Genomic DNA, 24,699 nt, shown 5'->3' on the forward strand with positions numbered 1-24,699 from the left:
ATGACGACCAGGTTTCTCTACAGACATCACTGATCAGTCGAAAAGCTCATCAGTAACAGAGAGTAGTTTATTCAGGATCATCCCAGGACTTCTTTGGAAACTAAAAAATAGAACATATAAATAGTAAAACAGGTTAGGCTATAAGTGAGGTCTTTAAGGTCCTTGGTAAATGGGACATGTTTCGACAAACTGTGTCTCAATTGTATGATTTATGCTTTGAGCACCACAAGTGAAGTACTACTTATCTCATTTGGAAGGCAGCAGAGCCTCTCAGAAATCTGTGTGGGCTTTCTATTTTGTTACTTACTGGGGTTTTTTGTTTGGTGATTAAGTTGCCGTTTGCTGAAGGTTGCAACAGAATTTTCTGTGAGGACAAGATCTGCTTTATTTGTAGGTGATTTATGTAAAACGATGATTTGTCCAAAAATCTGACTTAAATTTGGTGAGAAAGTCTTTAGTGTTTAATCACCTGATAATATGAATCATTGTGTTTTTGTTACCTTAGAATGAGCTGTTTATATAGGGAGCAGGTCCCATGTTGCACCACCAAGTTTCTACAATAGCCTGGAACAGGCAAACCAAACACTGGCACTAGATTTCTAGGGACATTGTGTTTTTTCGTTTTCACATCGGCCACCATAACTACAAGCCCCTCTGCAATGGGAAAAAAATTATTTCTTTAAATGAAACTGCTTTACAGTTTATAAAATCACCTGGTCCATTTGTTTTGGAGAGGAGGAGACCTCTGCGGATAATTCAGCTCCCAGTCAAAAAAACTCCTGAACAATGGAAACTCAAGGATTACTAATTGGGGGAAGTTTCATCTGGTTGCAATCTACTAATCTCTCAATCACTTTATCTTTCTGTCATCATGATCTCTAAGTTAACCGTAAAACCACAGCTGTCACAAACTAAACCACCAGGAATGTGTGGCCAGATGGCATTGGATTGTGTTGCAGCAAAAGATGAGCACTGACATGAATTAGGGGGCTTTGTACTCTCTCACAGCTCACTTGTCTGGCTAAACACAGCCTAGACGGGACTTCTGTAAGCTCTACGCTCAATCTAAGACCAATTAGATTAAGAATGACGTTTGTCATCATAGGTTTCATGGTTACTTTTGTTATGGCCCCATGTAGAGCAGATGGTGATACAGCTGAGGACAATGTCAAGATTCCTCAGTTAGAAACAATCCTGTCCTCTGCAGTGTAAATCGTGTTTCTTTCAGTGACCTTAACATAAAAATGCCTGAGACTGTGGTGCTTGTTTAATCAGATCTTGTGTATTGGAATCCGGCATTTGCAATTTCTTTGAGGAGAGTATGTAATTTGGTGTGACATATTGAAGACGACATGTTCATCTCAGAGGAAGAGAGAGGAGGCTGGCGAGAGGGACACAGAAGGTTAATAGAGAGAAAGAGAGACAGGACATTTCTGAATGAGAGATGCAGACAGCGGGTGATGGAGAGAAAGATGGAGGGAGTAGGAGAGAGCGACAGGACGCAGCAGTAAACAGCAGCAGGCGTTGTGAATTGCGACAGCAGCGAATGATGACGACAGAAGCAGCTCTTATCTGTAGGCCTGCCTTCATTCTCTCTCTCTCATACACACACACACACACACACACACAGCACTTTGACTGCTCATCTCTCTTTCTTAGCCCCTTTGGCTTTCTCCCGGCTTGTTGCTTAGCAACCAGAACCCCCCACCACCACCACGTGACCTGGCTGTGACTCACCTGGAGCTGCGACATCATCAGCCCGCAGCAAACATGTCATACGCAGGCAGACGTGCACTAACGCAAGCTCACATTAGCATTCTCGTCACATTCGCGTGCAACTATAACGGTACATGCAGCACTTAGCACACATGCAGATATGCAAATACACACACACACACACACACACTTAATACACCCCTCAACACACAATGTAGGTACGTTGGTTAGTTGAGGGGTCTGCGGCCTCGTCCTCCGCCAGCCTCCCTGGCTGATCAGATAGTGTGGCTGCAGGCTGCACTAATACCTGCTGCTCTGTGTGTGTGTGTGTGTGTGTGTGTGTGTGTGTGTGTGTGTGTGTGTGTGTGTGTGTACTTCTTGAGAATCACATGCCTTATTTCCTTTTGTCTGTGCCATAGTGCATGGCAAAAGTCACATGGACTAATAAGATGCTTCTGAGTCATGCTGGTAGAAAAGAGTCATAACTCCAGTTTCTGTAACTTTATCCAAAACAAAGGACCATTTTGGTGTTTGGATTGAATGTTTTTGCACTAATTTACTTTTGTACCGCTGAGAAACATCTGTGGAAAAGCCAAATATACAAATCAATCTAGATCCTTTAATTAAGTAAAAAAAAAAAAAAAGTAGCAATACAACAGAATAAAAATACTATTTTTCACGGAGTTGTGTTTAAGTTATGTTTAAATTGAGTGTTACTCATCAAAACACATTATGCTTGAGCTTTATCAAATATGTTAAATGCATTTTCCTCCCCATAAAGAAGTTTTTAAATAGTAATTTAAATCCTGCATTGTTTACATCCACGTTTATAAGCTTGTAGTCTTGTCTTTCTTGGCGTATCGCGGCATGTTACCACCACCTGTAGATCACTGGATTAGTGTGAAACTATTGGCAGGAATGTGTATCGCATCGCAAGACAAACAAAACAGGGACCCGTTCATAGAAAAACAGCTCCATAGTGCTACTAGAGGTCAAAAACTATCACCTCATATATAAGCTGTTGTCTTGTAGGTAAATATTAATCTTCCCTCAGAGGACAACCAACATGTTCAGACATTTCTGTTATTTAATGCACCAACTGAAATGACAGTGTCCTACTCTGCCAAGACAAACAGAATATAACCGAATAGTATAAGATTGAATGTTTTATCATGATGCTGGAGCACAAGGGTTATGATGTGTGCGTCAGCATCCATAGGGGTTGTTAATGTGCACATACACAGTACGTGTGTCTGTCTGTGTTCATGTGCCACTAGAAAGGTGTAGAGTCAGCAGTTTGGCAAACACAGTAACTCCTCTCCTCTCTGCAGGTTATTCTCATTGGAAAGGCCAGGTGTTGACAGCAGACGAGCTCCACGTTCTTTACGAGGGAATCAAACTGAACAACGTACATCAGTATGACTATGTTTTAACAGGTGAATGCCCTACTTTTATTTTTCACTTATATACTGCTGTAATTGGAGTACTAAACTTAGTTTTGCTGTTTTGAATTGTGAAGAAAACTTTTTCTTGCATGCCTTCACGTTAAATGGAGAATCCAAAAAACATTCTTCATGATTTGAAGTAAACAGGGTTCACACGTAACAGCAGCAAAACTGTATAAAAACATCTGTTTACAGACTCTCACTACATATGCAGTATAATCCAAGTCTCATTCATCCAGTCTTACGCTCAGCGCTTCCCAAACACATGCATTTTCGCCAAAACTTTACAGTATGAAACACTTCGGCCCTATGAGTAGCAAAGATCTAATTTCATTAAATAACGTGCATTAATGTTCCCTCAAGACTCCTTAGACATCTCTACATCTTGCTTAACTGACAATTTAATGTTATGTAATCCTCATAAAGTACAAAAGTTTTAAAATAATGACCACTGTAATGTCGTATTCAGGGTATACCAGAGACACATCCTTCTTGGAGATGGTAGTGGACATTGTTCAGGAGCTAAAGAGGGCCAACCCCAACCTGGTGTATGGTAAGTAACCACATGGTTTCATTTATTTTATTCTAGAAATCTGTTTTCCAATAAAGGCACAGCCAAAATAGCACTTACAAGTCACACATAATATAAGTAGGACATGAATTATTATTTGTCTGAAGACAGAGTTTAGTTTGAGAGCTGTAAGTTACGGCCTTTAATGTGCTGTACTGTTGCACAAGAAATAAATGCATCATCTGTTGTTTATTCCTCCCACCTTGAGCTAACTTTAGGGTAATGCTACCTAAAGGTTAATTGATGCAGTTTGGCTAATGTGCAGCTTTTGTTGCATCAGTGGAGCTATGACACAGCTGCTTGTACAGTGGGGATCTACTTGCAGAGTCTAAAAGCTTTCTGACAATATTGTACAGTAGTGTCGAGCATTAACAGCAATTTGTTGAGCGTAATGTTCAGCAAATGTTTTTTTCCTCAGGTCACTACTATAAATGCTGTGTACTTATGCTTCTTAGTACTTTTAAGGGTTGCATGACTTGCCAGTAACAAAGGTTTCAATATTTAAAGTGATGTTTTTGACCAACAACCCAGATTCAGTTTTTAAGCTCCATTTAATCATCTGGCTCATTCGCTGCTAGATGCTCCATCATGTTCACCAATTACTAACTGTGCCTGTCTGCTGTTTGGTGTTTGGCAGGTAGCATGTGGTGGCTGTTTTGTTGTTGTTGTTGTTTTTTTTTTTGTTTTTTTTTTAGAGTTTTTGGATGAAAAGATCTGCCTGCTGTAGCTGGGTTGATGAAAGTAGATTTTGCTATGAGCTAAAAGAGGCTGAAAAGCTATAGATCTGCCAGGCTGGGTAATAAATCTCTGTGGGTTTGTTCCTTAGAGTGACCTCTTTCACAAAACTTAAAATCATTCGATCCATTGTTGTCATAAAAATAAGAATTAGTGGAGCTTTAATATAAAACGACTCTCATTCAGCAACTTAGGCCCATGATGAAACACAAGATTATGTGGGACAATGAAACAAAATCCCCTAACAGGATCAAATTAACAGTTAATATTATAAACTTTAAAGTGATAATCTAGCAAATTTACTCATTACTTTTACACATTAGAAGTCTTTATGTAGCTTAGCATTAATCTCAGAGAAGATCCACTTCACACTGTGGACAACTCTCAGGATGCCTCTCTCTTTCTCTATCTAGCCAGGAGGATTTTCATATCATGTTGCACAAATCAGTTTCACTCAAATCAAGCAGCTTGGCCTGCAGACACTGTTTTAGTGGATATGGTGAAGACCTACTGCCACTGGTCAAAATAATAAGCAACCAGAGGGTGACATGCATCATGTCTTTGTATTGACGTAGTAGCAGTACTTTTTGTTGTGGAGAGAAAATGCTGTGTTAAATTACACTTTTTCATGTTCTTACATTGTTATACGCTGTTATTTGTGATGTTACATACATTGCAAGACACAATTACCTTTTTGTTGGTCCTGCTTGCCCTGATCTGGTTTTACATTCATAATGGAGAGAGCGACAGGATAGCACTGATGGAAGAAGGGAGCAGGAGTTTTCTAGTCAAGGAAGAGTAAGAAGCTCACACTCTGAACATGTCTGTGGCTGTGTTGCACTCAGCCTGGGCACAACAGAGTGGAAATTACAGAGGAATCCGTTGTCAGTGAAATGAGATCAGACATTAACTGTTTGCAAAACAAGTATCATACAGTACCTGTCAAGTACTATGGCACCGGATGCATAACCCTTAGAGGGAATACTTTGTTTGAGTCTATACATAGTTTTTTAGGAAAATCCTGCGTAATATAACTTTAGTTTTTGATCAAGTGTTTCCTGACTTAAGCCATATTTTTTGCATTTAAAAGAAAGGATGCCACACAGTTGTGATAAGACACTAATGAACACATACATATGAGAAGACTGTGGAAAGGTTGTTGTAGAAAAGTATAGGAAAACTATAATTCCTGAATCTAAGGTGTCGTGTTGGCACTGATGCTGGAATATTTTTAGATATATCTGGCTGCAGCTAGGGAGACAGCTTTTGCTGTAAAAAGTAGCATCTCTTCCATTTTTTCTGTATGCTGCTGGAGTTTGTCTGGATAGAGACGTTTTTTGCCTTTGATTCTGAAGGACTGGACCTTGTGTTTCTGCTATCTTTATTTAAAGCTGCTCTAATCAATAGTTGTATATTAAGAAGAGAGCAATTGACTGTAGGGTGCAGGAGGTGTCACTCGTAGTAAACCCACAGAGAATTATCACTGACTCACCTGCAACTTGTATGATTTGGTTCACTCTCAACACTCTGTCTTGTTTCTGCATAAAAAGCTCTGCTAAACTCACTACCTACTTACCCATCAACACAAAGAAGGCAAAGTTAACAACTAGCTAGTGCACAAGCAAAAAAACATGGAGGGTGAACTTTAAACTTTGATTTTGTTAAGGATATGACTCAAAATATGTGCTTATGTTGCTCCAAGTCTTTTCAATTGTAAATTAGCAAGTGTTTGCCAATCAGTGCCTAAACATCTTTGTTGCCACCCTCAAGATAGATTCTCCATTTTTATCTCCACCACAGCTCAGGGTGTAATAACACATAACTCATCAGTGTGTTGGTCATTTAGTATACAGGACCTTTGAAACGTCTTTTTTAAAGAGAATGTAGACTTTAAAAATGAATTATGTTTTTTCTGTCAGCCTCTCTGCATGCTGGCTTGGATGTGTTTACATCTCCAAATCCAGTTTCATGCCTCCTATCACTGCAGTATTTATGTAATGTGGTGATGGAGCCTTGTAGATCTGTGTTGGTTGTCTGACTCTGAATGTGTTTTTGCCATTTTTCCAGTATGTGACCCCGTCCTTGGTGATCATGGATCTATGGTGAGATTAGTGGCAATTTTATGCTCTCTGTCTTGTATGTGCATGTGTTTGTTTGTGTGTGTTAAAGTCTGTTGTTGTTAGATAGATGTTTAACAAGGGTTCTTGTGCCTTTAATGTGCGTGGGAGGGTTTTAGTGCTCATATTTGCGTTTGTTTTTATCTCTATATATATGGTGTGTGCGTGTGTGTGTGTTTCATTGTGTTAGTGTTTTGGGGGAGGGTGTTACAAGGCTCATTTCTCAGTGACAGATGGATTATTGTGATCTGACAGAACTACATATACACAGTGACTCACTCTGCGTCTGTATGTGTGTGTTGTGTGTGTCCTATATTGTGTAGATGTGCATTTTCTGGGATTAAGATCATACTCTGTCAGTTCATGCTCATAAATTAAAACCTTAGTCTTTTTTCGTAAATGTGTGTTCCTTTAGAGCACTATTTGTGTATTTTCATCGTGTTATGTGACTCTAACCTGTGTGTCTCGCTCCACAGTACGTTCCTCAGAATCTTTACCCAGTCTATAAGAACAAGGTGGTTCCTGTTGCTGACATTATTACACCCAACCAGTTTGAGGCTGAGTGAGTGTCTTTTTTTTTTAGTGTTTGCAGATTTGTGTGGATATAAATCCAGTGACTCTAGCTTGATATGTCTGTAATGGTCTTCCATTTCAAAATAAACTTACTTACTTAGTTTAAATCACCTACACCTCTGTGAGTAACTGTGAGTAGCAGAGCATTAGCAACACCATCTTTATGTAATGCCACTCATGCATGTTATCTAATACCTTCATTTTGTGGTTCCAGACATTTGGGAAAGAATTAACCAAAAATACACCTAACTATAGCTCCCTTCTTTTCTTGTTTTCCCCTTTTAAACCATGTAGCTTGAGAGGTAGATTGTTTTCACTACTGTGGGAATATATCTCACATAGCCATGTTTAAGATAATTGTTCAAAGTTAAGATACTATCTTATCTATGGCTTCAAATTTACACGGTTCCCAAGGTTATGGGAAGTCTGGATTAAGCATAGAATTTCTAAATCTTGTTTTCCAGGCCTGGAAAAGTCATGGTATTAGTACAATCCTTGAAGGTTTTGGAAAAATCATTGAATTGTGGAAGTAATTCAGTAATCTACAGTAATCTCCAATGGATTACCATCCATTTAACATAGTGTGACAACACAATTGTTGGCACAGGCTCACCAATATTGGATGATAGAAGATTGGAAAAACGTTACCTGGTCTGCTGAGTCTCGATTTCTGCTGCGACATTCAGATGGTAGGGTCAGAATTTGGCGTCATGGATCCATCCTGCCTTGTATCAACAGTTCAGGCTGCTGCTGGTGGTGTAATGGTGTGGGGGAGATTTTCTTACTCCCAACTGAGTATAGGTTAAACACCACAGCCTGAGTATTGTAGCTGACCGTGTCCATCCCTTTATGACCACAGTGTACCCATCTTCTGATGGCTGCTTCCAGCAGGGTTACACACTATTTCACAAAGTACAAATCATCTCAGACTGGTGACTGGCCAATAGAGCACCTTTGGGATGTGGTGGAACGGGAGATTAATATCATGGATGTGCAGCTGAGAAATCTGCAGCAACTGTATGATGCTATCATGTCGATATGGACCAGAAATTCAGAGCAATGTTTCCAGCACCTTGTTGAATCTATGCCACGATGAATTAAAGCAGTTCTACGACAAAATGGGATCCAACCCACAACAAGCACGGCGTGCCTAATAAAGTGGCCAGGTATCTTTAGGATCTTAACGAAAATTTTAAATAAAGGTGGATTTCAGTGTCTGTAGTATGAATTATTTAGATACCAGTATCCATTGTTAAGTTTTAGATCACATTGTAGTGATGGAGAAACAGTGAGATATAAGAAGCTTTCCATATTTTTCTTTGCTTGCACTGACTAAATGGCTGCATTTAATGAAGAACAGTAACATTATGTCAGAGTATAAGAGATAACTGTGCCTTGTCTCAGTTATCTCTTCAGCTTCACAGTCAAGGTACTCCATCTAGTGGTGTTTTTATATGCCTGCAGAATAAGATTGAAGGTTTTTCGGTATACTAGAGGCTCACCTGACTGTGGATTTTGCCCTTTGTGGCACTTGTGTGTTCTGATAACCAGTATGAGTGGAATTAGGTGTCTTGTTTCAAGGCTTTAATAAAGAGACATCTTTTGGCCTTTGAGTGTCTATGTTTTTTGTTAATAACTTCATTTTCAGTGTTTCTGTTAGAGTGCTGCAACATTGTGTTTGCTTGTGTTTCAGATTATTGACAGGGAAAAACATCAGCACAGAGAAAGATGCCGTAGAGGTAACAGATCCTTCATTATATAATCCTTCTTTTCTTTCTATACATTATTTTGTTAAATAACCCATTATCATGTTAACATTGTTTGACTTTTCTTATCTCACGGTTTGTATCTCACTCACTGACTGTCTGTAGGTTATGGACCTTCTCCATGCTATGGGCCCAGACACAGTGGTCATCACCTCCTCTGATTTACCCCCCAGACTGGGAGACCGCTTCCTCGTGTCGTTGGGCAGCCAGCGCCATGGTATGTGACATTTGTGAATTACAGTGCATATGAGTTGTTTGAATATATATATTTTTGAGACTTGCCAACTAAAAATAACCCTCCAACATTTTGTGTTGTTTGCTGTGTCATTCAGTTCGTCCCGATGGCAGCAGGACGACACAGAGAGTTCGAATAGAAGTTCCCAAAGTGGACGCTGTCTTTGTAGGAACTGGGGATTTGTTTGCTGCTATGCTGCTAGCGTGGACACACCACTATCCTAATGACCTAAAGGTACAAAAATGCCAGGGTTTGAAATTATACTGTGGCAATGCAACAACAGATAAAATTGCAGATGAATTTGATGCAGGGCATATGATTTTGATTTAATTTGATGTATATGTTTGTCTTGATCCATATATGTATGTTTTTTTCATTCTCTGGAGCATTAAAAATGCTCATGGTTGCTGACCTAAAGAGAAGGACATGCATACTTTGCAAGTAAAAAAAACATAATTATTTTCAATCTCTCTCTTTCTCAGACGGCCTGTGAGAAGACTTTTTCAGTGATGCACCATGTCATCCAGAGGACCATTTCGTATGCTCACGGTAAGAGAGGCAGGGCTTTTTATCAACCCCTAAGTCTTTGACTTGGCTCAAATCTATCAAATCTATGCTGTTTTTTTTTTTCCCATCAACCAAGATTAACAAGGAGAGCTAAAATCAAATTTCTGTTGCATTTTTATTATGCATTTGATGCCAAATGTTTACATCAGCAAAATAGATTTGTAGGAGGTTAATGAAAAATAAAGAATGGACAGATAAAATCACTAATATACAGGAACATTGTGGATTTTTGCGATGGCTTTGATAATAAGGATATTGGTTAAATGCTTAAAACCAATATGCTCCCATATGATCAAATGTTACAATCCACACAGACTCTGTGACACACGCATGTAATGTGTTTTATTTAACACTTTTTGTAAACGTTTTAAGTATATCTACCACAAATAATCAAGGATTTCTGTTTGTCTGAGTGCTTCCAGTCTAACCGTCACACTTTTATTTCCTCTGCCTGCCATGATGGCAGAGACATCAATAAATCAGTAAATTAAGAAGGACTTTTCATCCTGTACACTCCTCCATGGAGCCTCCTTGAAATCTATTTTTGTCCAGTACATTTCTGATATCATTCAGCCTAATTGCATTTACGTTTGTATAACACTGACGTTTCCCCTGTCACACACTATCTCTGAGTCTCTGCCGTAATCAATGTGATATTTAAAAATAGCAGGTTTGTGCAACGAGTCCTTGTCTGGACCAATCAAGGGACTGCAGTGTTTCTTGCTCTGCCTTTTAGTATCAAATCAGTTTGTACCTCAACAGAGGGGTGATGAAAAACAGGATGGAACAGAGCGGTTTTATTGGTATCATCCACAACTTTTGACAACGTAAATGCAAAAGTAAACGTTCTAATGTGTAATGAACTAAACTGCATGGTGAAAACTAGGTTTATCAGAACAGTTTTTTACATGTCAACCTGCACCACCTATAAGGAAGGAAAGCAAAGGACTTATTGGAAAAAAGAAAAACTACGGCTGTAGCTATCATTCCAGGTGGCACAAATGTCAAAATCAAAGCAGCCTGTAGAAGGTTATCTGCAGGTTTTAACTGCTGCTACAGGTTCTTTTTATAAACTGAGTTGTATTGGTTTGGCCTGCAGCTCTCAGGATGATAACTGGCTCAGCCTGGTTTGGGGTGCTTTGCATCAGTTGCACAGTGTGTCCAAACTGTTTTTTACATTAAAACATTTCATAACGTAGCCTTACAATTAATGTTAATCCATATTTGTGTTTCCATATGCCCACCCCCTACCTACCTACCCCTTTCTCTCTCAGAGTTAGCAGGTCCTGGTCGGAGGCCCAGTCCGCCCCAGCTGGAGCTGAGGATGGTTCAAAGTAAAGCTGACATAGAAGACCCTGCTATAGTTACGGAGGCCACAGTCATATCCTAACATTACCGACCCATAAGACTCATACTAACCTTGTCCTCCTCACCCATGAATCTCTCAAATCCAGTATCTCGCTAAATCTCTCATCACTGTAAACCTTGACTGTCATTTCCAAACTTCAACACCTCATTATCCAGACTCCTTAAAACCCTTAGTATTGTAACCCCTGTAGTCCTTTGACCCTAAACCCTTTACCCCTTTAAGTCCCCAGTGTCCTAAACCCTTAACCTGTAACTCCCACACCCTTTTACCCAAACCCTGTTTTGGAACTAGAGCCATAGATAGACAGAAAGTTTGGTCAGGTTGGACTGTGGCAGCCTGTGGCTGTTTCTGCTCTAACGGGGTATGTGAGTGGACTGCACGGCTGCTTTTTAGAAAGCTGTAGGATTAAAGTGTTTATAAGCACAACTCATAACATGCCATATAAAGGACATACTCGTAATACTAACAGCCAAAATATGAGGGTAATAAGGTTTATTGGAAAACCATGCAAAACTCAATCAAGGTTCAGTCTACAGCGCGATAGAGTTTTGCTGTTAAAGTCAGATTTGGATAAAGGTGATGTCATATTTTTTATAGCAAAGGTAGGTTTTTTGTCATTTGAGTAATACCAATTAGTCAAGCTCTTGTCAGTTCTTTGTGGTGTTCTCTAACTCTTTAGTGGGGAGTGTTGAAAAGCAGTTTTTTGCTTCCCTCTGGTTGGAAGTTTCTCTGGTTTTAAGTCTGCTTCACTTCTGTGTGGTGTGGTCAGAAATGCTCTCTTGCACTGTTGTAACCACGCTCAGCAGTGATGTCACTGCGTACTGACGCACCCTTGAGTACACGACACATCAGAGAAACTAAAACACTTATGTCTGATTCAGACTACACAATATCAGTTCAGTTAAAGCCTGATCTGGCTGTTGTAGGATGTCTGCTCGGATCGGGAACAACAATGAGCGTCAGCCGAATTGATCCCAGCTGCTGAACGTTCTCCAAAACACTACCTCTAAATTATTAAATACAACCTTGCCTACTTTATTGCTCTATTACTGCCACACCACTTAACTTTTATGTTGACAGAGTTGCACTCTAGCTGTGGTCCTCCACACCAGTTGCCAAGTAGCAGGATTGCAGCACTAACATTGGTGTTACTGTAAGACTATAATGATCAAACTCCATTTATCTATGGCTCTGCCCACCACTAGTTTGACCCCTACCCCGTCTTACAGCAGTGATGTAATGGTGACCAAGTCTAACCCCATGAGACCCCTTGAAAATATAACAAAGAAAAAAAAAACGCACAATGTATAGTTGATGTATAGATGTTGTACTATAACTGTATTGGACCATCTGTATGATATCTTCTATCTGATCTGTCTATTGGACCATTGTGTTGATGCTACTGTACTATAGACCACACGCACTACAATATCACCCAAACCAGAGACATTTGGGCTGGTTCTGGCACTCCTGGGGGCTCCAGCGGCTCCAGTCGTTGTCACTTGTTAGTAATAGGTAACTGTCTAATAGTCATAGTATATAGTTGAACCTCCTTCATCTCAACATAAAGAAAAATTGACAACTGGAGCTGTCTGAGCCGTCCCTGGCCGGTTTTACTTGTGCTAGACCAATCAAAAAATTTGGCTACCTCAGTGCCAGAACCAACCCACATCATTGCCGGGTGGTTCCCGGCCCAGCTCTGGCCCAGAACCCTATATCTGAGAGTTGTGCCACTGAATTTACTGGAGGCCTCGATAAGTTGTAAAAGGAGACCCTCCTCATTGAAGCAGGAGACTCTGCCCTCCTCCACGTCCAATAGCAGCTCTGTTAGTTTTAGAAAACATCTTTTTGGTTCATTTCACTCTCCACTGTGGTTCAACAGAAGATTTTAATATGATGCCAAGAGTTTAATGTTTATATTTTAAATATAAGATTGGAGATGTGCAGCAGTCTGGGTAAACTAATGTTTGAGATGACTGTTGCCCTGTTAGCAAAGCTATAACTAACAATTGTTTTTATTATTGCCTTATCTGAGGAGAGAATCCCTGTACACTCACTGTCCTATTACTTGCAAATACCTTTATTTAAATACGCAACACTTAAGCGCTCAGACTTTCATCATGTAAAATGAAGAAACAAAGTACATTCCCAAACACGTATGCTCTGTGTTCCTTTACTTTACCTGATACAGAAGCATTGTGTTTTTAAATAGAGTTTATTGCAAGTAATAGGACAGTGTGTGGGAATTCTCTTCTCTTACCTATGGACATTTTACTCCTACACATCTGTCTACAAGTTATTGAAGGTGTGAATGAGCCTCCATGTTCTACTTTTTGTCCATAAAATTACATAAATTTGTCACTATTTAGCAGAGGGCAAGGTGACTTCTCCAGCCAGTTATCCAAAACCAAAAATCTTTTGGTTTTGGACAAAAGCAAATATCATTTGGCAAAAGATACTCAGTTTACATTGCTGTAAAACAGCAAATCTTCACATTTGAGAAGCTGAAACCAACACATATTTGACATTTTTGCATGACAATGTTTCAATCGATTATCAAAAGTGTTTACGAGCGAAGCTGTTGCATGTTTGATATGACTGTTACCACACTGTTAAAGCACTGGATATATGAGCTCTAACTTATTAAGTTTGCGATCTAGCCTGTCTTACCCCAGAAAATCTTTTTACTATAACTAAAATTTTGATTTCAGAAAATCACATTTTACACACAACACACTCTGTTTGCTGGCTCACTCAGTAGCTAACTTTGCTACCTTGAAGCAATAATTTTGACTCCTCCAAGCTTGTTGGCAGATTTGATTTTACAGTCAGTCTAAAGTCATGTGAGGAAATGAAGCTACTTGTAGTTCAATTAATGCTAAATTCTAAATGGCTACCATGGCACTGCATTTTTTATCAGGCATCAAAATGTTCTGTTGTCCACAGTGGAGTGAATAGATAGTAATGAGGTGAGAAGAACATGACATGCGACAGTGGTCATGAGCTGGTTTCAAACCAGTGATGTCGCAAGAACTCGGCATGTGCCTTAGCCCGATGAGCTACCAGGGCGCCACAGGAGATGAGATTTTAATGAGATTTTAACTTTTTTTAAGCTTTTTTCCCCCTCTTTGTTTCCTGCTTTGAATGTTCAGTAATATTTAAAAATCAGGAAACAGCTAAAATTTTAACTTTTCTTGGTAACAACATACACTTTTGGAAAGTATAAATCAAATAACCAGAGGCTGAAAAAATAAATAAATAAATCCAGATGTCATCAGTGTCCCACCTGAGCTGGATGTAAGGTTCTGGGCAGGCCAGTGTAATTCTGTACTGCTGTTGTTTCTCTATGGACTGTACTGTGATACTGCCTTAGGAACCTAACATCATAACACCACAATACTGCTCACTGAGGGAGAGGTGGAGAGGGGGAGGAGGAAGGAAACATGAGATGTCTTAAATGTAGGTACTTTTGACTGCAAATTTCTGTTCTACAGTGCACCTGAAATCAGGAAGAATTGAGATTGCATATGCTAAAATTTTCTGTTTAAAGCTATATATAAAAACATTTTTAAGGCTGCAAGTAATATTTTCAATTAACCAATGAATCATTTGGTTTATAAAATGACTTAAAACTTACTTCAAATTGCTTTTTTTTTTCAACTAACAATTCAAAATCAAAAGATATTGAATTTGCAATAATATAAAACAGAGAAAGAAACTTATTCAAACAGTAATTTTAATTTTATGTGGAACAGCTTATTCTTCATTTGAGCACCCAAATTTTCCGCATCTTGACTTTATAGACTCAAAGGTGATCTGAAAACACTTCTCGAACTAATTGTTGGGGGGGTGGGGGGGTGCAGTCTCATTTTTAAAAAATTGCAATAGTTCGTATTGATTTTTGTACTCGTGCAGTTATATTGTGCCAACGTAGCGCTGATTGTCATATCAATAACAGACTGCTGCGTCTGTGCGCTTGGCCAACCAGCTTTAAGCTCTGCTATAATCCACATGTGCACTATCCAATCCTCTGCTTCCTGCAAACAAACCAGTCAGCTGTACTATTGGGTCAAAATGTGTCTACTTGTTGTGTCTGTGTGTGTTGTGTGTGAGAGAGTGTCTGCACATGTGTGTGTATATAAATGTCCTTTATGGTCACAGGGTTTTGTGTGTATGTGTGTGAACTGAAAGAGGAAAATCCCTGAAAAGTAAAGATAGGGGATGAGGGAGGAGGAGGGTTAAAAAACAAACAAAAAAAAAAAAGATAGGATCAGTGTACATGAGAAGGGGAGGTGAGGTATATTCAAGAGGACAATCATTCTGTGATGTTACGCAGTGTTGCACAACTCCCTTTTCTCCTATCTGCAAAAAAACAGGTTTTTGTTCGGGACCTGTTTAAAGGGGGATTGAATCTTTAACGTTTCCTTGATGCCTCACGTCCCCTCTTTCTCTTCCTCCACCTCCACCCATCCACATGCACATACATCAGTCCTCCGCCCCACCCGCCTCCATACAGTGCCAGTTGTCGTGTCTGTATCGCTAGTTTTTAAACCTTGCTGTTTGTGTGTTAGATGGTTATACTGTACCCTGACTTCCCCCTATCTCTCTGCTCGATTGTCCCTACTGTCCCAGCTTTCAATGCTGGTCTCAACCCGCCTCTATCTCCACCTGCTTGCCGTGTCCTCTGTAATACAACTGAACTTCCCTGCACTCTTGTTAAAGAAAATAAGCTGCTGTTACCTACCCTGCTTTCAGTAACTCTTCCTCCATTCTAACTGCTGCTGTTTAACTACGCTGCATCCGAATTCCTCCGCTTAACATTTGGATTGAGTTGCACCAGCTCTTCATATATCTTTCACTATCTTTAGTGCTGAAAGTCCCTCCAAAGTTCTTAGTAACTACTAGAAAGCTTCAAACGTGTTTTTTACTAAATCAAGTTGCACCATTAGAGCTTCAGAAATGTTTCAATTCAAACCTTACTAATGTGTAAATTGGGTGTTGAGAAATATCCTAATCAAAAGCAATCAACTATGAAAACAGGGAATCACTGTGCAGCACAAGCTGTGACAAAATGACATTTGCAAGAGGCCAAATTACATATTAAACTTAATCAATCCTTTGTAAATAAGAGTAGAAGTTTGCTTATTCATGTATGAATACATGGAGAACTTTTTTGTCTAATGAAATCACACCTACAAGTCCTGACAAAGCAGATTCAGGTTGTTTTTTTTTTTTTTATGTTAAACACACAAATGATACTTTTTTTCTAATGTTATTGGCGTAACATTTTGTGGCATGAGGAATACTGTGTTTCTGGTGAAATTAAATTTAATGTTTCATCAGTTAACATAAGAAATGAACATCATTTTGAAGTGTCAGGTCACTCAATCTTGTATGTCACTCCAAATTGACAGGCTAATGTTAGTGCTGTCATTTAGCTAGTTCAGTTAGCTAACAGTACACAGTGTGACAGCTACGCCTGGCAGTTACCTGTTACAAAAAAGTTAAATTCCTCTTACAAATCTTTATGCCACTTAATCTAATAACTAAATTCCTTCCTAAAATCTACTTCTGCACAGAACTACATACTTCTTACCTGCGATGCTTGAATAAGGAAATCATAATATGTCTTAAAATCAGCCTAAAGTTGGTTAAAAATTATCCTGAAAAGGTTGTAAAAAGCATAAGATTGAAGTGTCTGATACCTGTCGACACCTTGTAGTGAAGCCTTTATGATATGTTTGAACAGCTGGTGCAACCGGCTGCTGGTTACTAATGAACTAGAGAACATGGTTGCCTTTGGGCCCGATCACACAGGTTGGCACACTGCACTCTCTCTTAATGCTACTCATAATATTGATTGTTTGAAGTTTGTTTCAGTAACTGTTGTGAAGTGATGAAACATTTACTTGACCACCACAATTGTCAGAATACAGCCTTTTGTTACCTGGAACTTATATGTTCTTCAGCCCAGCATGTTAAAAAAAAGGAGCTTAAAGCTGGGATGTTGATGCTTCATGGGATTGGCAGTACAAGCAACCTTTTCACGTTACCTTGATTACGCTTTAAGACTTGTGTGATTTGACGAAAATGGGTGATTTCTTCTACAAAAAAACCCTTCCCAAACCACAAAGGAAACTGAAAACAGCAGTCAAATTTTATAAAATGTCTCACTTTTTTAAGGTTACCGGGAGATTGGATGGTCAAACAACAACCAAGCAGGACTTCAAATGTTTCACTCACACTGTAGACTGACTTGTAAAGACAACAGTGAGAGCTGTCCTGTGTGATCGGGCCCTTTACATCTGTTTGTCTGTAATTTAGATGGATACAAGTGACCCCACCCTCCCATGTGCTTGATGCTCACTATGCTTTCCCCCCACTCATATCTCCCCACCTCTGTGCACCTGTTGTGATAGACCCCTCCCTCCTCTCATCCCCGTCTGTCTGGTTACAAAATGTCTGCCACTAAAAAACAGCAACGGCCCAACTGTCTGTCTTCGACCGTGGTCCTCTCCTCTCCTCCTGACTGACAGTTTCGTCTCCGCCATCTTGTTTTTTCTGTTCTTGGTGGCCAAAACAAAAACGAGGAAATGTAATAATCATTGTTTGGTAACTGTTTTTAGTGCTATGTTTTTGGAGCGTTACGAGTATTTTCTAACATGTTACAATAAAAGATTGTAGTGTACAAATTCACATTTATAAAATATATATATATAAATATATATAGATATATATGAGAAATGTATGTTCTAATGCAATAAAGAGAGATTAAGAATTATGAAAAATGGATTGATCTGATTATTATTTTTATTTTACATTATGTTACTTATGTGTGTCAAGTCTTCACTCCTTGCTGTTAAAGGGTCTGGTGTGAAGGAGTTAGTGGCATCTAGCTGTGAGGTTGCAGATTGCAGCCAACTGAAACTTCTCCCATGTGACAAGCATGTAGGAGAATTAATGAAGAACTGCTAAATCATATTAATGAATGCTCATAAAGACCTATTTATAGGTGGTGAGCTAATTTAGACCTAATAGGCTGTTACCTTTATTCAAATCCACATCTTTTAGTTAGTAAATTACAGGTATTGTCACTTTATTAAACTATTGATCCAGGTCCCAATCTGTGGAGTTATTTTCCTTTTACCAGAAAAAAATCTGTTACCTCTGTCCCCTAGGCCACAAAAAATCTGTCACAAATCAGTTGCATACTTGATAATACTGAACTACCTGAATTATAAGGCTATAACTTGGTGAAGTTTACTCAATTACTGTACCTAAGTACTAATTCAAGGTTCTTGAGTATTTCCATTTTATGCAACTTTATGCTTCTACTCCACTACATCTTGGGCAAATATTGCACTTTTTACTCCACTAATATTTATTTGACAGCTTCAGTTTAAAGATTCAGATTTATACAAAATATAAATACACATCTAGATGAGGGTTGACATGGTTATGACAGGTATGCAGCAGTGAAGGGGCATCGCTCCACCACACAGCAGCTGAGGTCGCTGCAGGGCACCTCCATGTCCTGGACGACGGACCACGCGTTAGTCTTTTCATCATAGCGCTCCACCTTAGAGATGATGCCATAATCGTTCAGCCCTCCAACCACATACAGCTGGTCCTCCAACACAGCGATGCCAAAGCTGCTGCGAGGGTTAATCATGTGATTCACCATACTCCACTGGTTTGATTGTGGATCATAAGCGATGACTCTGCTCGTATGTGAAGTTTCTCTTAGGCCACCAACCTGGGAGAGGAATGGTGAAACATTTAAATCTTTTATACCACAATGGAAAAATACTCCAGTACAGGTAAAAGCTCAACCCCAACACCAAGAATTTTTTTGTCTAGCCACCAAAAAAGTCTGTTTATGTCAATTTATGGTATAAATTCAGTTTTACAGCCTTCTATGAAATGCCAGAATATAATTCTATTTTTGTTTTGGCCTACAAAGGTCCAGTTAACATCTCCCCACTACTCCTTTTCCACCAACATGAAACTGGTTCTGTCTCTGTTCCTGCACCTAAGCTGAATCATTCAGAGCATTTTGACCAAAAAACAAAAATGCTCAGAACCTGAAAGTTAGTTCTCAGCTGGAACCAAAAAAAACAGTTTTTTCTTGACATGAAGCACAAACTGATGATAACAGTGGGTGTGTGAAGCCATGAAAATGAAGCCATGAATGAGATCAGAAAAGGTCTAAATTGATGACTTAAAGGAGGAAGAAAAGTAGATAAATAGAGATTTATAATGAAATGATACACCAACGACCAAACTGAAGATACAGTGAATGGTGCATGAGGTCCAAAGACCATGGGTGTCTTCATATTGAACATAATAAAAGGTCAGCAAGAGCCAAAATGAAAATAAAAGGTCAAAAGACCAAACAGAAATTAAGATCATTGAAGACCAACTTACATAGAATGTTGAAAAGAAAATAAGGCCCAGCAACCAAGCAGAAATTTAAATCAGCAATGACAAACAGAAATTGATGGTCTGGTGACAGAACAGAAAATATCATGAATGGAGAGGTCTTAGCAAAGCAGTGGGAGTGGGATAGAGAGAGAATTGTGAATGAATATAGCATCAAGAACCACGATTTTTCTACCATTGTTTACCACCACTGTGCATTTCCAATGACCTCTGTTGACGACACTTCCGAAATTACAATGGTTCTGCTCAAAAGTGCTGGAAACGCAGGCAGGTTCACTATAGAGCACCAACGTTCCAGGAATCATGAACAGAACTAGTTCAGGAACCATCGCTCATTTGGTGGAAAAGCAGTACATGTGTAACTTGTGTGTAGATGTAGAATGTAAATAGGCACTCAGGTCATTACAACCCCCAAAATCCCAGAACGCCCCCATGTTGAATCCATGTTTTGATTTCAGTCCATTCCTATCTCGTTTGTTTCGGGGTATCTAAGTGTGCTGACATCAATGTGTTGTGCTCTGCTTACTACATAGATTTGGTCTTTGTAGGCGATGGCCAGAGTCGCGTCATACCCATTTCCCATGGGGGTGATCAGTGTCCACTGGTTGGCGTGAGGGTCGTAGCACTCAGCAGTTGACAGAGGTTCAGCCCAGTTGAAGCCACCGCAAATGTACACCTAGAAAAAATTCGATATGACGATGTCAGTTATTGATAGTCATGCTGCCACATGTACACATCTGCATCACTGCAACAAGGCAGGGAGTTAAACCACTGGAGGTCTGCACAAAAACATTCCCAGCTGCTGTTGGATTGCTCTTTAAGGTCCTCAGTTCCACCTACCTTGCCGTGCAATGTCGTGGCGCTGGCATTGCTCCTGTATTCATGCATTGGTGCAATCAGAGTCCACTGGCTGGTGTCAGGCTGGTATCGTTCTGCAGTTTTGAGTCTTCCACTTTTATTACAGCCTCCCATGGCATATATGCAGCCATCCAGTGCAACCACGCTGACATAGCAGCGGACTAAGCGCATTGACCCCACGTTTTGCCAGGTTTGGGTGACAAGGTCAAGCTTTCGTACACTTCTTAAATATTTAAACCCATCATAGCCTCCGACACAGTAGACAAATCCATTGAGGAAGACGCATCCGTGGAACATTCGAGGAGCCTCTCTGCTGTTGTTCACTGTCACCCAGCTGTCAGCTCGAACATTATATAAATGAATCCTGTTGGTTGGAGCATCATTCATCCAACCACCAATAGCCAACAGCACAGCAGACGGCAGGCGTGTGCGGGTCAGAGGTCTCCTTGTTTTGGACTTAAGCAGGGTGTTTAGGGTGTGGATCACCATGGTCCTGCATAATGGACTCTTCATCACCAGAGCATTCACCATCACAGTATTGACCAAGTACTTACTGGACATTAACAGCAGGCGCACCTGGACAGAGACAAGGAGACTGTTAGAGATATCAGCCCCTGAAAGGATAATTTAGTGTAGACACTCCACTGGCTATTAATGTTTTTAAAAGTAGTTAATACCTTGTTCTCTTATACAAATATAGGCAACCAGTTGGAGGCAAAAAACACAACCTTGTATACCATGGCCATCACCAAAGGAAAAAGATATGTTTAAATCATCATCTGTTTTCCAAAGCTTACTTGATGTCTGTTTTTGCTTGAGACAACTGAAACAAGGGTTTATAGGCCCTGAAAATTACAAGGCCTATAAAAATAATTAATTCCCCTTTGGAAGTTTTCCTGTTTTATCGTTTTACAGTGTTGAAGCAAAAAGAATTTAATGTTGCTTGTTTTTTGAAACTAAATAAAATTTTCTCCCCAGTTTGTAAAACAGTTGACCAATCAGAGCTTTGAATGGGGGACACAATCTTCCTGTGCTATGGTTGCAAAAATAGCAACATCTGTGCAAGACAGTGATAGAACTAGAATTACCACCTCAAATGCCATCGCGGACTCATATGTAGCAATGACAGCTGACAATGTTTTAAATATGGATGTTGCTGCTAGGAAGCTACATAATAAAACATGGACACATCTTCAACCCAGCAGCGCAGAAGATCGATACAATCAGCATAGTTTAGGATTAGTGTCACCAATTTAGTATCTGACCAAATGTTTTCTCTTCTGTTCCCGAGTTACGATGTTGAATAATGACTAGAAAAGTGTTTTGTTGAGCATTATGATGTCACAGTGAAGATGACCTTTGACCTTTTGGATATACAATTTTGTCCTAATTAGCATATGAGGTCTTGAGTTATGGCCAAAAACCTGTTTTTGAGGTCACTGTGACCTTTGAACTCCAAAATCCAATAAGTTTGTGCCAAATCTGAAGAAATTTCCATGAGGCATTCTTCAGAAATTGTTTTCATGGGATGGATGGATGGATGGATGGATGGATGGATGGACTGACAACCAGAAAACATAATGACTCAGACATGAAAATGGACACAAGACTTGTGACTTTGATTGTCACGAACAACAGTCGGTTAATTGTTCCTAGCAACTGTTACAGCAGTTTCTATGTCAACTGGCAATAATGTCTACAGTGTGGATAGGTTACCAGTTAGTGACTGGTTAGGGCGAAACAAGACAACATAACCCAACTCCCAAACTCTCTGTCTAAACAATGAAGCCAGTCAAAATGGCAGCTCAGTCAGATCATGAGGCAAGAAATATCAGATGAGCCTAATAATTCTGTTCCAGCCTTTTGTCACCTTGCTCAGCAGCGTGGCCATGTGACCCCTGCGTTCCTCAGGTGCATAGTTGATCCAGCGTAGGATGGTCTCAAACACGGCGCTCTCCTGCCTCACGTTGAGCTCGTCCTTCTCGATTAAATCTGCCATCTGCCCCACAGAGAGCTGCAGTAACTTCTCAGAGTGCTCTGTGACCTCCTCAAAGTGATGCAGGATGTAGAGATAGGCCTTTTGCCTCAGCTCAGTACATTTGTGGGAGCCCGCCAACATCCAGATGTGGACGCAGCTCTTGTAATTAAGTTGCTGCTCCAGGAGGTTGCAGCAGGCCTGTACAATGCCCTTGATGGCAAAGTGGTCTGCTCCCGCCAGCAGCTCCAGTACGTTCTCCTCCGTCACCACAACAAGGCCGGTGTAGGCATAGTCTAGAATGAGGCTCATTGTAGTGGGTGACACCTGGGAAAAAGTGTAGACTTGCTGCTCGGATGTTGACGTCTTACCGCGGAAGAGATCTCTGTGGGATCAAGATTCAGAAGAGTCCATTTAAGTCATAGGAACTGGCTTTTTAAGAGGATATTTCTGTCTTAGCTCTACAATTTCTAAAAGTATTTCACCCTTTTAGCATTTCAAAACTGATGCTGCAGAACCAGAGATATCATCTTATTTCTACCTTTTCAAAATCTTGCACCTGTTTCCCATAATGCAATGTGACCCCTGAAAGTTTGGCCAGTCCAAACTGGAGTCCAACTCCAGCAAAGACCTTCAAAACCTCCTAAATCTTTCTGCATTATATTACATTTAATCACATGATAAATATCATGAAATGAAATAAATTCAGAATCCACCAGCTCACCTGAAGTACGAGCTGCAGCTGCAGAGGATGACCATGTGGACGTTAAAGTCGACGCCATCGACTCTGATCACAGCGTCACACAGTTTGTCCTCCAGACGGAGCTCATTAATTGTATTATAGAAGGTCATGCTGATTGTTAAAATCTTACTTGATCTTACTTCATTGGAGCTGCTGAAAATGTCTTTTTTTAAATGATCCTTTCCCTTAAAATAACTATGTACAGTAAATTAACTAGTAAGCTGCAGTCTCTAATAACTTTGACCTGTTTTGATTTGAAAATCATGAAGCTCTCAGTCACATGTTTTTGCTTACATCTCTGTTGCCTTGTTACCTTTTTAAAAAAAAAAAAAAAAAAAAAAGCTTTTGTGTTTTCTGCATTTTCACTTGATGTTAAGATATTTAAAAAATGTCAGCACACATTACAACTTGTTGCATGGAGAAAAATCAGGAATCTCCACTTATTAGATTAAAATCAACTTAATTGTCATTACACAGAGTACAACAGGTACTAAGATGATGAAATGCAGTTTAGCATCTAACCAGAAGTGCAAAAGCAGTTAAGTACAGAGTGATATACAAACAGTATGTATAGAGACACATAAGCTAAATGCAACCTCACTTGAATGCACCACGACTAGCCTGGTGTGGCTACACATTTTGATGAATCAACACCTGCCTTAAATGCCTGGTTTGTTTGCCAAGGAGTTTAATTTTTAATAGTTAATAGTTTAATAGTTCTTCAGATGTATAAAATCAGGTTGTTGGCTACCTCAAATTATGTGTCCATTCCTCAGTTACCCTTTAAGGTATTCATGCTAGCACATTACCTGTTTTTAAATCATTGCCTAAAAGATATTTTTAAAGGAAAGCTTTTTCTTTTAATGCCTGATTTGTACTTTTGTGATTTGTAATTTTTGTGTTTTATTTCCTTCTGTTTTGTTTTTGCCTCTGTACATACTATTCTTCTTAGCTCTTACCATTTTTAAAAATATTGTATTGTTGTTGTTGTCTTAATTTCATGCTTTGCAGATGAAGATTTAAAAAAAAATACACTGCATTGTCAAACAGTATAAATGAATAACATTAGCTCTATTGCAGCTAGTCTCGTGTGACCAGCCTCCTTTATTTTGTAATGGGAGTCTGGGGACATTCGTCTTTCGATTTGTAATAGAAATGGCCGGGGATATCCAGACCACGTGATGGTGTTGCCATAGGTAAATCCTTAATTTCTCCAATCTTGTGGACGTTGCAGCTCTGCAATATAGCTGAATCAAATGAAATCATATCCATTTTAATCTCTTTTTGCGATGCACTGAACACTTCCTTTTCTGCTGTACTACGGACAGCAATTCGGGGAACAGCAATTCCGGTGTAGGCGGGTGTAAGGCAAAGCTAATCAGCTGTTGGTCGAAGAAGTACGGAAGTACACAGATTTGGATCCAATCCCATCACTGCCACTGAGAGCCAGCACTAGTTCTATTACAACTTTCCTTTGGGAATGTCCACAGGCGACAGAGTCAGCCAGCGTACCGACGTCATTGGCGTCTGTGTAAGAGACTATATTGCAGCTTGCTACAACATAAAAAAAATTGTGCGTGTGATTGCA

The 24,699-nt window shown here is 39.6% G+C and overlaps 2 protein-coding genes across 2 annotated transcripts in view; one reads left to right on the forward strand and one right to left on the reverse strand.

Annotated features, from left to right (window-relative positions):
• The window catches only part of pdxkb (pyridoxal (pyridoxine, vitamin B6) kinase b), a 29,558-nt gene extending 11,708 nt beyond the window's left edge, over positions 1 to 17,850 (forward strand). Inside the window, exons 3-11 of the mRNA XM_049600779.1 lie at positions 3,048 to 3,152; positions 3,631 to 3,714; positions 6,535 to 6,569; positions 7,061 to 7,146; positions 8,851 to 8,896; positions 9,029 to 9,140; positions 9,256 to 9,392; positions 9,641 to 9,707; positions 11,000 to 17,850. Coding sequence (XP_049456736.1) covers positions 3,048 to 3,152; positions 3,631 to 3,714; positions 6,535 to 6,569; positions 7,061 to 7,146; positions 8,851 to 8,896; positions 9,029 to 9,140; positions 9,256 to 9,392; positions 9,641 to 9,707; positions 11,000 to 11,115 — 788 coding nt within the window. The 3' untranslated portion in view covers positions 11,116 to 17,850. The remainder of the gene's footprint in view (positions 1 to 3,047; positions 3,153 to 3,630; positions 3,715 to 6,534; positions 6,570 to 7,060; positions 7,147 to 8,850; positions 8,897 to 9,028; positions 9,141 to 9,255; positions 9,393 to 9,640; positions 9,708 to 10,999) is intronic.
• Positions 17,851 to 18,550: 700 nt separating this feature from the next.
• Positions 18,551 to 23,221, reverse strand: LOC125903836 (kelch-like protein 10). Its single transcript, XM_049601000.1, has 5 exons — positions 23,094 to 23,221; positions 22,265 to 22,754; positions 20,377 to 20,970; positions 20,063 to 20,212; positions 18,551 to 18,850 (listed from the first exon to the last, which is right to left on the reverse strand). Exons 1-5 carry the CDS (start codon positions 23,219 to 23,221, stop codon positions 18,551 to 18,553), a joined length of 1,662 nt encoding a protein of 553 aa, XP_049456957.1.
• Between the last annotated feature and the right edge of the window lie 1,478 nt (positions 23,222 to 24,699).

Source organism: Epinephelus fuscoguttatus, linkage group LG16 (genome assembly GCF_011397635.1).
Source record: "Epinephelus fuscoguttatus linkage group LG16, E.fuscoguttatus.final_Chr_v1".
Taxonomy (NCBI): domain Eukaryota; kingdom Metazoa; phylum Chordata; class Actinopteri; order Perciformes; family Serranidae; genus Epinephelus; species Epinephelus fuscoguttatus.

Excerpts from the sequence above, each read along its gene's own strand:
- LOC125903836 (XM_049601000.1), bottom strand. The coding sequence starts at position 23,221 with ATGACCTTCTATAATACAATTAATGAGCTCCGTCTGGAGGACAAACTG. Across the intron at positions 20,971-22,264 it reads TGGCCACGCTGCTGAGCAAG|GTGCGCCTGCTGTTAATGTC; the intron begins GTGACAAAAGGC and ends GTCTCTGTCCAG. Across the intron at positions 20,213-20,376 it reads CCACGACATTGCACGGCAAG|GTGTACATTTGCGGTGGCTT; the intron begins GTAGGTGGAACT and ends AATTTTTTCTAG.